The following is a 14,948-nucleotide window of genomic DNA, read 5'->3' as shown; positions in this document are numbered from 1 at the left end:
TGCACATTGGAACTATGGGGGAGGGCTCTTTTTCACGAGGGACCCTACCACGCGTTGAGAGAAATGGTCTGCTGTGTTTCCTCTGAATCACTTCTGAAAGGGGTTTTCTTGTACAGGCAACTTCCTATGACCATAGCACACCACACTTCCCTTTGGGAAAACCCCATAGCTTCTGGAGTTCACCTCATCCTCATTCAGAGACTGAGTGCAATGACCTTTCTATTCCCCTCACTACCAGGTGCAGCAGAAGAGATTATGCCACACTCCTCCTCCTCGCTCCCCCCCCCCCTTTTCTTTCTTCCAGAGCAGTTGGAAATTCTGTTTAAACTTTCTAACATACCCAGAATGCCTTCCTCTGAGGAAGGTCCCCCTTGACCCTTCCTCGGAGCAAGGCATGGCAGAGGGGCTGAGGCGGAGAGCCCAGGGGAAGCCATTCCTCCTTCCCTTAGCTTGCCTCTTGGAAGTGACAGCCCTGCCCACGTCTTTCCTTCTTCCTCTGTATTTACGCAGATAATCTTGCCAGTGGAATAGGTCTTTCTGCCTTGCTACCGTGTAAAAGGACTTGTCAGTCTTGTTCTTCTTTGCAGGTGTCTTTTATACAGCAGAAAGCAAGTCAAATGCATCTCCCAGAAAGTGTGTCGTAGCCAGCTGGTGTTTGGAAACCATAAATCAAAACACCTACTCAGGCAAAGGGCTGTATTTTCCCAAAAAGGCAGAAATGAAGGCGTGTAGCATAGATATACCTCTATCTGATTTTTTGTACATATTTTTCTCATTCTAGATATGTTGCTAGACATATCTAGTACTGTGCCTTTAAAAGCACCTTCTGAAGCAATCTTAGCTTTCCTGTAGCCTTCCAGTCTCTCTCAGAAAAATAAGACTCTCCTCCCATCTTCAAAGAATTAACCCTTTGAAGGCATAGCTGGTAGATAGCAGGGTGGCTTGTTAGGCTGGACCAAGGAGAAATCTTCCAGCTTCCATTTTCTGTCTTTAAATGGGAAGGATGACCTGCCTTGCAGGCTGGTGGAGAGGGGCTATTGGAAAGGACCCTGCAGACTTAAACTGCTGATGATCTGTAATGAAATACTTGCAACAAAATTGCTTGCTCCAGAGAGGCCTGATCTACAACCTACTTCACAACCTTTTTTCTGTATGGTCTGTGGCAACGGAGGAAAGGCCTTTCGCAGCACTGGTCCCCCAACTATGGTATATATAGTATAGCCACATTGCTATCTTTTTTGTGCCCCCTTTAAAAAAATGTCCACCTGCTCATTTTTTGTGGATTTTTTATTATTGTCATTGATGGTTTTATCTATTTTGTCATTGTATTTGTGTTGCAATATAACTGATGGCACGCTGTGCTGAAAATCTATATAGAATGATGGGAGGTATAAAAAGGGTTTCAAATAGACAAATACCTAAATAGGAATCTGTCTAGGCTGTACCAATGCAGGATGGGAGGGGGAGGGTTGTTCTCATGATGGAATGCTCCCTTTACAATAAATCTTTCCCACACGAAAAGCTAAATGTCAGGAAGAAGAGTTCTTAATATGCTGACTGCCAGAATCAATGCCTTTTCATTTACTTATATCAGCGAGAACTAGACCTGAGAGATGGCTTGAGAAACAGTAACAGTTGAAATAATGATGGTGCTCAGCTTTATCTCAGAAGTATGCAGCCATAACCAGCTTTCGTATTTTCTCTCTAGGCTGCAGTCCATTCTATTTAACGGTCTACAGTGAATACGGTGTTGATGTATTTAATGTCAGCACCATGGAATGGGTTCAGACTATCGGCTTAAGAAAGGTAAGTAGCTTGCCCGTACTGTAAAACACAGTGCCTTATTCGTTTACTGGAAACTTCTTGGCAGTGTGTTGAGGATGAAGTTTAAGCTTCCCTTACTTTGTCTCCATAACAGATCAGACCCCTAAATGTGATGGGCACACTGAATCTCCTTAACTGTGAACCTCCTCGACTGATCTATTTCAAGAACAAGTTTTCAGGTTAGTGCGTTCAGTCGGGGTGGGGTGGGGGGGACATACAAAGGAAAAGGGATAAAGAAGAGTGGTTGTAATGTGTTGGTGATGCAGGGAAGACAAGTAGAGTCTGTGTAAAATTACAGCCATGTGTAAAAAATTACAGAGGCAGCCATGGGTGGCTAGCCTCCTTCGCCCCAAGGGCCACATTCAGCCTCGGCCTCCCCTCTAGGGGCTGCATGCAGGTAGTGGATGTGGTTAGCCCACACTCCCCACATGTGTGCATGCAGGGCACAACTCTGTAGATCAGATAAGAGAGGGCTGTAGAATCATAGAATCATAGAGTTGGAAGAGACCACAAGGGTCATCGAGTCCAACCCCCTGCCAAGCAGGAAACACCATCAGAGCACTCCTGACATGTGGTTGTCAAGCCTCTGCTTAAAGACCTCCAAAGAAGGTCTGTAACCCTGCCTCACTCAGCAAAGAGTCCACGTGATGCTTTGTAAATTTCTAGGTTCCTCTGCAAAAAGAGTTTAAGGATTCCACAAAGGTCTCCTTCATGAGTCTCCTTCACTGCAGCAGGGCTTGTACAGACCTTCTGCCTAACCTACCTCAGGGCTGTTGTGTTGTGAGGATATACTGAAGAGGGGAAGAACCCGTATAAACCGCATTATGTCTTGTCACAGCAGGAGCCGCCCTTAGCGTGCCGGAGACATCCGACAACAGCAAGAAGCAAATGCTTCGCACCAGAAGCAAGAGAAGATTTGTCTTTAAAGTCCCCGAAGAAGAAAGAATACAACAAAGAAGGTGTGGCTTTACTATTTCTCTTCTCTCTCTCTCTCTCTCTCTCTCTCTCACACACACACACACACACACACCGCAATTGGTGGTAAAGGAGACTCCACTTATGCAAACCCATCATTTAATGTCTTTGTTGGTTTAGGGAGATGCTCCGAGACCCTGAACTCCGATCCAAAATGATTTCCAATCCGACCAATTTCAACCACGTGGCTCATATGGGACCAGGAGATGGGATGCAAGTGCTCATGGATCTCCCGCTGGTAAAACCTCTTGTTCCTAGGGAAAGCAGATAGGCAGGCCTATTCTCAGCCACAGCCCGCAAATCTTGGGAACAGAAGAACTTTATAGCTTGAGCAGAGCGGCTGTTCATTTTCTAAGGGGCAGCTGCAATGTTTAATCAGGGCTACTATACGTCTTGGAAGGGATCAGGAGGAGGCCTTGACCATGCCTGCTCTCTCCCTACTTTTCTTCGGCTCGCTTCACTGTAGGGTGATGCGAATGACAGGATAGTTATTCAGCTGTAGGATGTCTTCTAACCCTGGGAAATCAAACTCCCTTTTAAAAGGGGTTGTATCTCCTAGGAACCCCCCCAGGTCTTTCCATAGTGAGAGGAGCAAGCATGCCAGCCCAACCCCTGCAACAAATCTTATCCAGGAGGGGAAGGGGAGGGGAGGCAGATGCCTGAGCAGGCTGTGTGAAAACTCTCTTTGAGAATGCCAGCACACGGACACGGCACTGAAAGCAAGCAGGCATCACTGCCAAGAGTGCAATAGTGTTTTCTAAATAACTATTCTCTCCTCCTTCCTTTTTCTTGTTTGTCTTGTCTAAAATAACAGAACGAATTTCCTTCCCCTTCACTCTCCCGACATTCTGCTCTGATATCACCTCCAACAGGCTTTGAGCACGTCTATCACATGAGCCCTATCTCTGCTGAAATCTTTCTCCAGAGTGACCATTCTTCCTCACTGCTTTCCTCCTCTTCCTGTCCCTCCTCTGCTTCTGTAGCAAGGGTAGGAGCAGCTCTTTAGGAACTGGATGGTGACGGTGGGCATTATGCCTCTCTGCCAACATTAAAGAAAAGTTGGGAGGGGGCACTAGCAGTTTGCAGGGAATTACTAACCTGTATATATGTATAAACTAGTGCTTGCTGCTCTGAATCCTACACTCGAGTTAGCAGGTTGTCCTGCTAAACCCCTACACAGACTAGATTATGGTCCTTCCAACAGCAGGTGGCAAAGGGAAAGCTCACTGGAGAATGCTTTGAAAGCAGTATTTACTGTTCCAGGTGTCAAATATACCATAGCTCAAAAACAATTTTCATATGTTTGTAATTGGAATAAACCTTGAGGCATGATCTGCAGTCAAACTCCATTCTTTTCTTTTACACAGTCTGGTTTACTGGTGAGTTCTGTTATCCTGCCTCCAGCACTTGGAAGGAACTTAGACTGATGACTCAGTTTTGTTTCGCTTGCTTTTTGGGAGGCGGGGGGGGGGGGGAGGGATAAATTGCCCCCTTGTCGGTTATTTGAATGATGTGCCTTTGTGTTAAATGGCCCTCTTTAGCAAGCGAAGCTTAGTTTGTAAAAAATACCACCATACAATAGCTCTGAAAGCAGTATTCCTTCGGTGTTTAAAAAAACCTCCGCTAAATGTTTCACTGAAAAAGAAAATAACGTTGAAAGTGTCTTGTCTAATTGTCTGTGGCTACATTTCTGCTGCAGAGTGTCTTACCTCCTTCACAAGATGAAAAGGCTTGTCCTCCCACGACCAACATTTCACGCCAAGCACCTCAGAGAAACAAAAGCTACATTTCGTGGCCATCTTCAGGTAACAGTAGAAATGGATCTATTTATAACCTGCAGTTTTGTAAACCTATCGGAGTGGAGAGTCTCAAACATATTTGCTTTACAGGTGGCAGTGACCTAGGAGCAGCTATGCCCTTGAGGAGTATGTCTGATCCAGACCAGGAGTTTGACAAAGAGGTGAGATCTATCTGTAGATATGGTTTCCTCATATTGGTGCATAGCTCTCTTTGCAGTCTGGAAAGAGCCATCTACGTATACAGCAGCTGTTTGGTTGTTTGTGTATATCTCAAGTGCCAGATCTCAGGTTTCATAGACCTTCAGGAATCTTGATTCCTTCACTACAAAATTCTAGGGAGAAATGTCTTGAAAGCTCTGATTCCCAAGAAACACACACTCAAACACTTTGTGGGTGTCTTGGCAACAGTTCATAACTGAGGATCCAAAATAGGTGATAAGCTTTAGAACAGTGTTTCCCAAACTTGGGTCTCCAGCTGTTTTTGGACTACAACTCCCATCATCCCTAGTTAGCAGAGGATGGGAACTGTAGTTCAAAAACAGCTGGAGACCCAAGTTTTGCAAGCACTTTTTTAGAAGAACACAGCCTGGATTCCTTATCCGAGCACTCTTGCCAGCAAGTTGGTCTGCCACCTTGCATAAACTTTTAGCAACGTTCCTGGAGGAAAACAATCAAAGGAAAACAATTCTCCTAGTGGAGGATGTCTCTGAGACTGAAATCAGGAGCAAACATAGCCATGCACTGGTTTCCTAATTTGTGCGTTCGCACAAATCCTTTCCTTCCATCTCTTGCAAAATTATTTTTGCAGTTGTGTCATAGAATGCTAATACAGCAGTCGCTGGATGGCTGGACCTTTTTAAGAAGCCTGCAGCTTTTAAATCTGTTCTTCTTCTCCTCTGATACCCTCTAGCACTGTTAGCAGTGGCAGTGACGAGGCTGTTTTATGAATATGTAGTGATTGTAGCCTCTTTGTTAGTGAAGGAGCCATTGGGGACTAAAGTAACGGCCAATAGTAAACAAAATTTAAGGTAGTATATTTATATGTCAGTTTTCAACTGTAGTCATGAAAGTGCTTTATAGTATTTATAAAATGCAGGGTACGCCACAGATGACATGCTCAAAGCAAAACAGACAGGCTGGAGCAGGAGCTGGCATCTTCTGTTCCAGTTTGCCCATGGCGGAGGAGGCAGTCCAGTTGCATCAGGCTCTGAGGGTCATGTTTGCCATCTGCTTCCCTCACCCTCCTATTCCTTCCCACCTGTTCCTTCCATTAATGGAGGCGCTTCCAGTTTTGAGAGAGGTGGAATAAAAAATACCTTTAAATAAACAATAGTGCCTGGTGGGTGTCGTGGGGGAAAGAAGCATGTGTTGGGAAAGTGCATAAGAAAGGGTGGAAGTGAGCTTCAAAGCATCTACTAAAAACTCCCCAAATATCTCTTGACCCTTGCCACTTTCCTACTGAATACTGCACTAGAGAGAGCCGCATTTGTGGAAAGATCCAGCACCCTTTGGGCTGTGGGCTGTCACTGGTGTGTGGTGGTGGTTGTTTTTTTAAAATTTCTGCCATCTGCACCTTGGGTCAGCATTCTGTTGATTTTGCCCCATGAGGACTGCAGAAACCACACGGCTGCAGACTCCATCCATGGCGACCCAGGTAAGAGGCGAAGCTTGCAGCTGTAGCCCAGCAGGTTGCCATAAGTGTCAGGTTTTGAGGTGGCGTTTTCAGTTTATGCTTACAGTAGTTAAGATCAGAGCATGTGAGCTGTTGCCTGTATATCAACAGTGTGCTGTGAAACACGGTGCCTCCTTTCCTTGTCACAGCTCTCCCTTAACAGATCTTGCCTAAATGATTGTCTGAAGTTGCTGTTTACACCCACAGCAAAACCTTGCTGATGGTATCTCTCAGTGATATCGCCTTTTAATCTGTTGGCTAAATATAAATTCTTCTTCCCCCAATTAAATGGGCTGGCGCAGCAACAGTTCTGCTGTACTTTGCAAAGAGCTAACTGCATTCCAGAATGCTGGGAAAATGTCCAAGCAAATGGCTGAAGTGAAAAGGGAAGGGCTACACCACAGAGCCATCAGCAACAATTCTAGAAAATAACGCTGGCTGGATAGGCGCAACTGACTGTCCAGTGAATTCCTCATTTTGGGCTGCCATTTGTGCCTTCCCTGACACCATTTGCAGTCAGAAACCTTCAGTTTCTTTTTTCTTTTTTGCTGTCAAGGACATAACATATATAACCGGTGGACAAATTCATCAGCTGTTTTACATAACGGTCTTTGCCCCTGCTTTTCCAAGCTACTCACTACTCACAACTGAGTGATCCTTTCCCTTATCTGGGGTTTGTGGTGGTGTGTTGCTTTTTGTTGCTTTTAATGTAAAACAGCCATCCAAGGCTGCTGTCAGGAGCAGGAAGAGAGATGGGAGTGGATACACTGCCTTTAATACTGTCCAGTCCTGCCCCACTCCTTTCCCACCTGTGGGGGTGAATGTATGCCCATTATGTTTTCTCCCTGTGGATGAAAGAGGTACTGCTATGCCCCCCCCCCCCCCAGAGAGAGAGAGACTAATCCGAGTTCCATAACAAGCTGAGGCCCAAACTACATTTGCTGCTTATCACATGCATGGCTTGGACCCCGAGAGAAGTTCAAACAACGGAAGGAAGGCTTCTCATCCTCTCCTCCCCTCTTCAGCAATCTGTGACCCTTGAGAAGCCTCTCTGGAGGCATCAGGGCACCATCCTGAACAACGTGGGATGGAGTTCTGGGGGAGAAAGAGACATGAAATTTTCCTTCCATGAGCTTCCTTAATTTGCCGTATTTTTCGCTCTATAAGACACACTTTCCCCCTCCTAAAAAGTAAGGGGAAATGTGTGTGCGTCTTGTGGAGCGAATGCAGGCTCCATGGCTTCAGCGAAAGCAACGTGAAGCCTCCAGAGTGCAGCGGGAGCTACCGCTGCGCTCCGGAGGCTTTGTGTTGCTTTCGCTGAAGCCAGGAGAGCAAGAGGGGTCGGTGCGCACTGATCCCTCTTGCTCTCCTGGCTTCGCTTCGCTGGAGAGGTGCTGCGCAGCTTTCCCTCTCTATGCAGCGCACCTTCAGCTAAGCGGGAGGTGAAAAGGAAGGGCCTCCGTTTCTCCTGCCGCTTCGCTGAAGGGGCGCTGCGCAGAGAGGGAGAGAATTTTTTTTTCTTGTTCTCCCCCTCTAAAAATAGGTGCGTCTTGTGGTTGGGTGTGTTTTATAGTGTGAAAAATACGGTAATTTGTCTTAGGATCCAAGCCTGCCTCTTTAAGTGACTTTGCCTCAAACTTTTCTAAAGTAGGAAGGCTGCAGCACAAAGCACAGAAGGATCTATGGAGGGTGTTTGTGCTGAACACTCCTCACCCCGCCGTTTCTCTTTCCCTCTGCAGCCGCTTCCTAGGACACTTTTTCTCCCATTTTGGCTCCATGTTTATCAAGACAGCAGGCTGGATGCTCTCTGTGCAAGGACTTGGGAAATGATGAGCTCTGGCTTCTGACTGAAGACGGTTTAATGCATAGAAACCTACAAGGCAGCTGCTTGAACTAGAGACGGGCTAGTCTTTCAAAGCTCTCCTCAGGTTGGGTTGAGGGTCCCCTGCCCCCAAATCCAGAAACTCTGGGAAATTTCCCCCAAGACCATCTAAATGGCTCACAAGATTTGCTCTCAGGCAGCCCCTGGGAACACCACATTTCCTTGGCAGGGCCTTCTGCAATAGGACTAAGCTAAGAAGAAAGACAGGCTTTCTTTTCATCCTTCCCCCTCTTCTCCCTTCCCTCTTATCACACTGTCAGCCACTTGTCCACACTAATAGGTGCAATTTGGGCCCAGTTCTTTCGGGAGCTCTTGCTGCACTGCCTCTGTCTCCCATCGGAAGCATCCTAATGGTTTCAGGCGCTTGACATGCAGTATTTTTCCTTTCCCTTTTTTTTCTTTTGCAGCCTGACTCAGATTCTACCAAACACTCGACTCCTTCCAACAGCTCGAACCCAAGCGGGCCCCCAAGTCCCAACTCCCCACATAGGAATCAGCTGACGCTAGACGGATTGGACCAGTCGACCTGCGATGCATAACACTACGGCTCCCCCCTCCCTCCCCAAATCCTGTTCCGGACCATCGGCATCAGGAGCAGCTACTCCACGGAGTATTCAAGAGCAGGAGGCCCGTCTCCAACAACTGTGCCAAGACTTGATAACTGAATTTCTAGTGTTGCACAAAAGCAAATTCTATAGTTAGAGGTGTAGATTTGGGAGAATAAAAAAAGGAGGAGCGAGTTCTTTATTACGACACGGATCAAGTTGTTACTGTTTTTTATGCAAAACTGTTTGTTCTTAACCCTATGGTGGATCAATTTCTGCACAGACGTGATATTAATGTGACATACACTACAGGCTTTTGGGAAACAGTCTTCATATTTAAGTTGGAAAGAAAATAGAGAAGAGTCGCTGGTAGTTTTTTTTTTACTACAGTGCGGTGTCAGGAATATTTTTCTATAGGATGATGTAATGTCTCGTTAACAGGAAATCCTTTTAGGGGGGGAAATGGTCCTTTTGAGTGGGAAGTAAAAAGCAGGCTATAAAAGCAGGCTAGTTGCATCCTTGGCTAAATATATTCTAAATATATTCTGGTTGTGTGTTTTTTCAAGTTTTAGGAGAATGATAGGAAGCTGTAGGGCCATTCCCAGCATCAGTAGAAATATGTCAGGAAGTTGAAAACCGAGGTTCTAGTTTGTGGCCTTTTAACTTATTTAGCCATTACATACATTCTCAGCTTTGTAAATGTCCTTCTCCCAACTTTTTAGTCATGTACATATTGCCGGTAACATTTTATCCTTACCCTGCTTTTTTAGACCTCTTCAGTTCATCATTAGCCGGGGCAGGGCTTTAAAAAAAGATGAAAAGAAAAAAAGACTGCTGTGAAACAGGTTTACTTTGCTTTTCCCGCTACCACCTTCGCGGACGTTCTTGTAATTCCTCTTTTTGTTTTGCTTTTGTTCCAGTGTTAAAGATACACTACATTAAGATAAAATAAAATAAAATACGCTAGGGAGCGTTCTCTTGGGATGGCTCCCTTGAAGGCTGCTTATGCGAAGGGATTGTGTAGTAGTACTTAAACCATCGGTCTATCTTGATTGGTAACCAAAGTGGAAACGTTGAAGGATGTGTATATGAGGGTGCCTCATCTTCTCCCCACCACCACCTTCCCCAGTTCATTGTATCCTCGCCTGCATGAAGACCCCATGATTGCTAATCAAAAGTATTGATCATGTAGAGAAAAAAGGAAAAATGCACAGCACACTCCTGTATGCTACGGCCCATGTGCAGCGGTGACATATTGCGTGTATATTTAATCTCATGCTTCCATGTATTATACATTTAGTAATTTTCCCTCTTCCCCACCTCCACCTCTCCACACCCCCTTCCAGGGGGGCGGGGGGGAATTGTGATCATGTTTCATTTAAAAAAGCGTGTGTAATTCTGTGGCTGGCATTTCCAGTTTGTCATTGTCACATTAGTGTGCCTTCTGTGCCAATTTGATGACAGTTGGATGTCAATTGTTTAAAAAAAAAATCTGGTTTCTATGGGCTAATGCTATACCAATGGCTAATACTCTTTCCTGAAACACTGTATAGGACATGCACTTATCCCTAGTTTTAAATCAAGTGGCTCTAGTCAACATTTAATCCTGTTACATTAAGTGTTTGACAATACTTGCTCTTTTCTCAGATTCTTGATCAATGAAGCTCAATTTGAGCTGGACACTACTGCTTTTGGGGTTTTCTGGTTTTTACACCTTTTTTTTTAAATGTAAGTCTGAAGTCTTTGTAATTATTGAATTGTGAGAACATTTTTGAACAATTTACTTGTCAATAAAGCAGAAGAGGAAGGTTTTAAAAAGTACCCGGAGCTCCTGTCTTCCTTCTCTGAACAAGCATGCATTGGCCTCTCGTACCTGCCTGGTTCGTTTGAAAGTCACCAGGACATGATTTGAAAGGGGAAGAACAACCCTGTGTTCTATGTTTCACCTTCAACCAACCAAATAAGCAACCTCAATACAAACAGCAACTCTTAAGTGGTCTTCTGAGGACGAGAAATGTATCAGCACCTGAAGTTGCTTCCTGCAGCTTGCCGCAGTCTTTCGGTTCCTTACTAGAGATTGCAGAAAGAGTGGTAATTGCTGCTGATGTTCTGTTGCTCTTTTCCTTTGGCCCAAGGGTCATCCAGTGGAGTTGAGGCCAGATCAGTGCAGTAGACAGCAGGGAGCTTGTCTTGGAAATAATAGCTAGATGAGAATGGTATTAATAGCCTTGGTTAACCTTGTTGTTTTCCTCAGTGCAAATGGAAAGCTCTTTTCTTATTCTTTTTAGGCGGGAGGTGGGCATAATGGGGCATTGCCAGTATTACACACAAGCATTTTGACCAGGCCCCGGAAAAACATTTATGTGGGATTTTGTTCCAGAAATGCAGAAGCTTTTAAGGACTGTTGACTCACACACACACACCCCGACAAATTTGCTGCAATATATTTTAAGTGGCTTAGAAAAATTAAGGTGGGAGAGGGGTGAGAACTTGGAATTAAATTCTGGTGTTAAATATTCTACATCAGGCATGTCCAACAGGTAGATCATGATCTACCGGTAGATCACTGGACGTCTGCGGTAGATCATTGGTAGAACATTGGCTCCCCCCAAAGAAGCTGAACAACTGTGGCTCCCCTAAAAAAAGCTCAATGTTTTACCTCCTCCCTGAAAAAACTCAACTTTGACCCCAAACCCCCCAAAAGGGGGTAGATCACTGCCAGTTTTTAACTCTGTGAGTAGATTGCAGTCTCTTGGGAGTTGGCCACCCCTGTTCTACATCAGTGGATTCCAGTCCACGAAAGCTTGTGCTGCCAATAAACTTGTTGGTCTTTAAAGTGCCACAAGATTCTTCATTGGTTTTGCTGCAACAGACTAACGGCTGCCCCTCTAGAGGATGTAATTTAACAGTGCGGATTTGATCATGCACAACTTGTTCCAGGTTGCACTGCAGACATAACAGCAATCGCGGAAGAATCCACATGAATCCACTACTTAGACACAGAGAGTGACAGTGAAGAATATGTGCAAAGGCAGGAAGTTTAAATTAAGCTGCCCTCTTCTATCTAGGGACAGCGCTTAGCTGAAAAGCTGTCAATTTATTTGCAGCATTTAGGGAGCAGGTGAGAGCTGCAGGCTGGACCTGAACCACAATTTACTAATGCAAAGGCATCACTGAAATGAGGTATCCTAGCAAATAAATGCTGGTATACTTTGACCTCTTTTGCTGAATTTTCACTCGGATACAACCAAGGCATAACTTCATAAACAGGCCAGGAGCCTTAACATGGACACCAAGTGCCAGATCAAGCTCGCTGCCACCAAATATTTGCTTCTCCAAATATTTTCACGCTAATGGCAAAGCTGGAGTAATTTGAGACAGGGGAGCCTGCACAATTTCACTTTATTTTAGACCCAGGATCTTCTAAAAGTCATTTAAGCTACATTCCTAAATAAACTTTTCCTGGGAGTAAGATTTATTGAATGCAGTGGGAATTGCTTCTGCGTGAATTTATTTTTATCATTAACAGATGTATACTTTCAGCAAAGTTCTCCGGGCAGTAAACAATACATAGGATTGCACCTTAACAGATTACCGTATTTTTCGCTCTATAGGACGCACCGGACCATAGGAGGGGGAGAACAGGGGAAAAAAACCTCCCCCTCTCTGCGCAGCGCCCCTTCAGCGAAGCGGTAGGAGAAACGGAGCCCCTTCCATTTCTCCTCCTGCTTCGCTGAAGGGGCGCTGCGCAGAGAAGGAAAACTGTGCAGCGGCTCTCCAGGCTTCAGGCGGCTATCCGCAAGCCTTCGGAGCGCAGCGGGAACTCCTGCTGCACTCCAAAGGCTTGCGGATAGTTGCCTGAAGCCCCTGGAGAGCAGCTGGACTTTACACTGCACTCCGGAGGCTTCAGGCGGTTTCAGCGAAAGCAACGCGAAGCCTCCGGAGCATGGGGGGAGCTCTCCCTCTGTGCTTCGGAGGCTTCGCGTTGCTATCGCTGAAGCCAAGGAGCCCTCATTTGCTCCATAGGACGCACACACATTTCCCCTTAATTTTTGGAGGGGGAAAAGTGCGTCCTATAGAGCGAAAATACGGTGTATTCATTCTCAGTAACTGCCGTGCTGTAAAATGACTGAATAGCCAGAGCAGAACTTAAGTATGCCTTAAACCAAAGAAGTACATATTTACAAGAGCACTTTAGCACAGAGGATTTAAATGATGAAACAAACCTCTTGAAAACTTGCTGCCCTTTTATCTTAGGCACAGATTGCAAAATTTGCCAGATCCCCAGCATTCCAGACCTACTTCCAGGAATAGTTGTCCCCACAGGGGAAAACCTAAGACAAAGCAGGTAGATTGAGAAATGTGTCTTACAATAAAACGCAACTGGAAAAATGAAAGGGACATTACTATTGTCCATGAGGTTTATGATCATTTGTACAACATCCTAGTGAAGGACCATGTCATAATTAAAGGTTTTTTCCTTCTTGAGAACATAAATTGAGTTTGCCATGGAGAAAGTATAAGCAGACAGTATACAGCTACCCAATTTGAACTGGTCTTCAAGAATTAACATCAAAAGCCAGTATGTTAAAAGCTTGATTGGCTATTACTGTTGAAGTATAAACTCAGATGGTTAATAAACCTCTTATCTAAAAGTCTTTGTAAGAGTCCCAAGAGAGCTGAGAGTTAACTTAGGCCTCAAATTAGGGTTTCCAAGGGGAAAGACCTTCCCAAAGCTCGGTGGTGCAATTTGGAAACTAGGGCAAGCTCTGTATATACAGAACACCAAAGGGAATATTTGAATGGGCTGTTGCTTTGCCTTTGGTTAGCCCTTGAATTGAACCTTTAGTTTATGAGGAAAACCTTAGAGGTTGTGTCCTCAGAATGGAAGATGGCAGGGAGCTAGCTTCAAGCACCAGGCCCATTGTTCAGACCAAGTCTGCAATACACAGATGTCTGCAACCTTGGCTTGAAGGCTGGCAACATTAACCCTTCCGTGTGGGAATCTCTTGCAGGCAACTGCGGTGCCTGAAGACAGACAGACAGGTCATGCAACCACAGCAGTGACCAGAGGAGGAATGGCCGCCGGGAGGATCACAGAAAGTAGTCCCTAGGGCTTTTGTTACAACTAATAATAATAATAATAATAATAATAATAATAATAATTTATTATTTATACCCCACCCATCTGGCTGGGTTTCCCCAGCCACCCTAGGCGGCTTCCAACAAAGTATTAAAATACAGTAGTCTGTTAAACATTAAAAGCTTCCCTAAAGAGGGCTGCCTTCAGATGTCTTCTAAAAGTCTGGTAGTTGTTCTTCTCTTTGACATCTGGTAGGAGAGCATTCCACAGGGTGGGTGCCACCACCAAGAAGGCCCTCTGCCTGGTTTCCTGTAGCCACACTTCTCGCAGTGAGGGAACCACCAGAAGGCCCTTAGAGCTGGACCTCAGTGTCCGGGCAGAACGATGGGGGTGGAGATGCTCCTTCAGGTATACTGGACTGAGGCCGTTTAGGGCTCTAAAGGTCAGCACCAACACTTTGATAAGCTGCAGTTCACAGGGGTGGTATTCGACAAAATTTTGCTCAGAGCAAACCCACTCCCATTAATGGATTGAACTTCATCATATTCATTTCGGTGGGTCTGTTCTAAGTAAAATCTTTTCCACAGGCCAACCACAGGCTCAACCAGAAGGGGGATCACCGAATAAAATAAACCTCCCATCAGCCCATCTCATTGCTATCTCCTGGTTCCCTATACATCACCCAGAGGCAAAACAGATTACCAAAGCAATTTTCCTCCTTGTGTCAGCACACTCAGGACAATATCAATCACAGAAGGCTTGTTCCCTACACCCTGCGTACTTGGCGTGGCGGCTGTGTAAACCAGCAAAGAAGCTATTCTGAGGTCAGTTTGGATCCAGAGAGCTTCAATATAAAAATGGATGAGATAAGCCATCTGCTGCACTTCTTGCAGTTCCGGCACCTCAGTCCTTTCCAACAATAATAACATGACCAGGCACTGCCTTTTCTGGCTGGGAGTGGGAAGTGATCAGAGGCAGGGAGCGAGGCTGGTACATAGGTGTGACAAAGGCATCCAAGGTTATCTTTTCCCACTGACAAGCTATGATTAATTTGGGTTTCTTTTTTTCAGAGGCCTGAAAGGGTCAACATCTGTTTGAAACGACATGATCCATACGCTGAAAAATATTGCTTTCCCAAAAAAGTGAAACAGAAGGTCAACATTATGGG

General features: G+C 45.2%; 1 protein-coding gene across 9 annotated transcripts in view; it reads left to right on the top strand.

Moving 5' to 3' along the window:
* Positions 1–10,518, top strand: part of CDC42BPB (CDC42 binding protein kinase beta) — a 92,811-nt gene extending 82,293 nt beyond the window's left edge. For 4 of the 9 annotated variants that reach the window (XM_083433349.1, XM_083433353.1, XM_083433351.1 and 1 more), the window contains 7 exons: positions 1,709–1,806; positions 1,919–2,003; positions 2,663–2,783; positions 2,920–3,037; positions 4,499–4,604; positions 4,689–4,759; positions 8,560–10,518. In XM_083433349.1, the coding sequence (XP_083289475.1) occupies positions 1,709–1,806; positions 1,919–2,003; positions 2,663–2,783; positions 2,920–3,037; positions 4,499–4,604; positions 4,689–4,759; positions 8,560–8,691 (731 nt within the window). In that variant the 3' untranslated portion in view covers positions 8,692–10,518. Of the gene's footprint in view, positions 1–1,708; positions 1,807–1,918; positions 2,300–2,433; positions 2,784–2,919; positions 3,038–4,498; positions 4,605–4,688; positions 4,760–8,559 lie in introns of all 9 variants that reach the window. The other 5 variants (XM_083433354.1, XM_083433350.1, XM_083433352.1 and 2 more) reach the window with 2 other exon arrangements.
* Positions 10,519–14,948: the final 4,430 nt, after the last annotated feature.

This window comes from Podarcis tiliguerta, assembly GCF_965153285.1.
Source record: "Podarcis tiliguerta genome assembly, chromosome: 1".
Taxonomy (NCBI): Eukaryota; Metazoa; Chordata; class Lepidosauria; order Squamata; family Lacertidae; genus Podarcis; species Podarcis tiliguerta.
The sequence above is the reverse complement of the archived record's forward strand: the minus strand, read 5'-3'. Positions and strand labels throughout refer to the sequence as shown.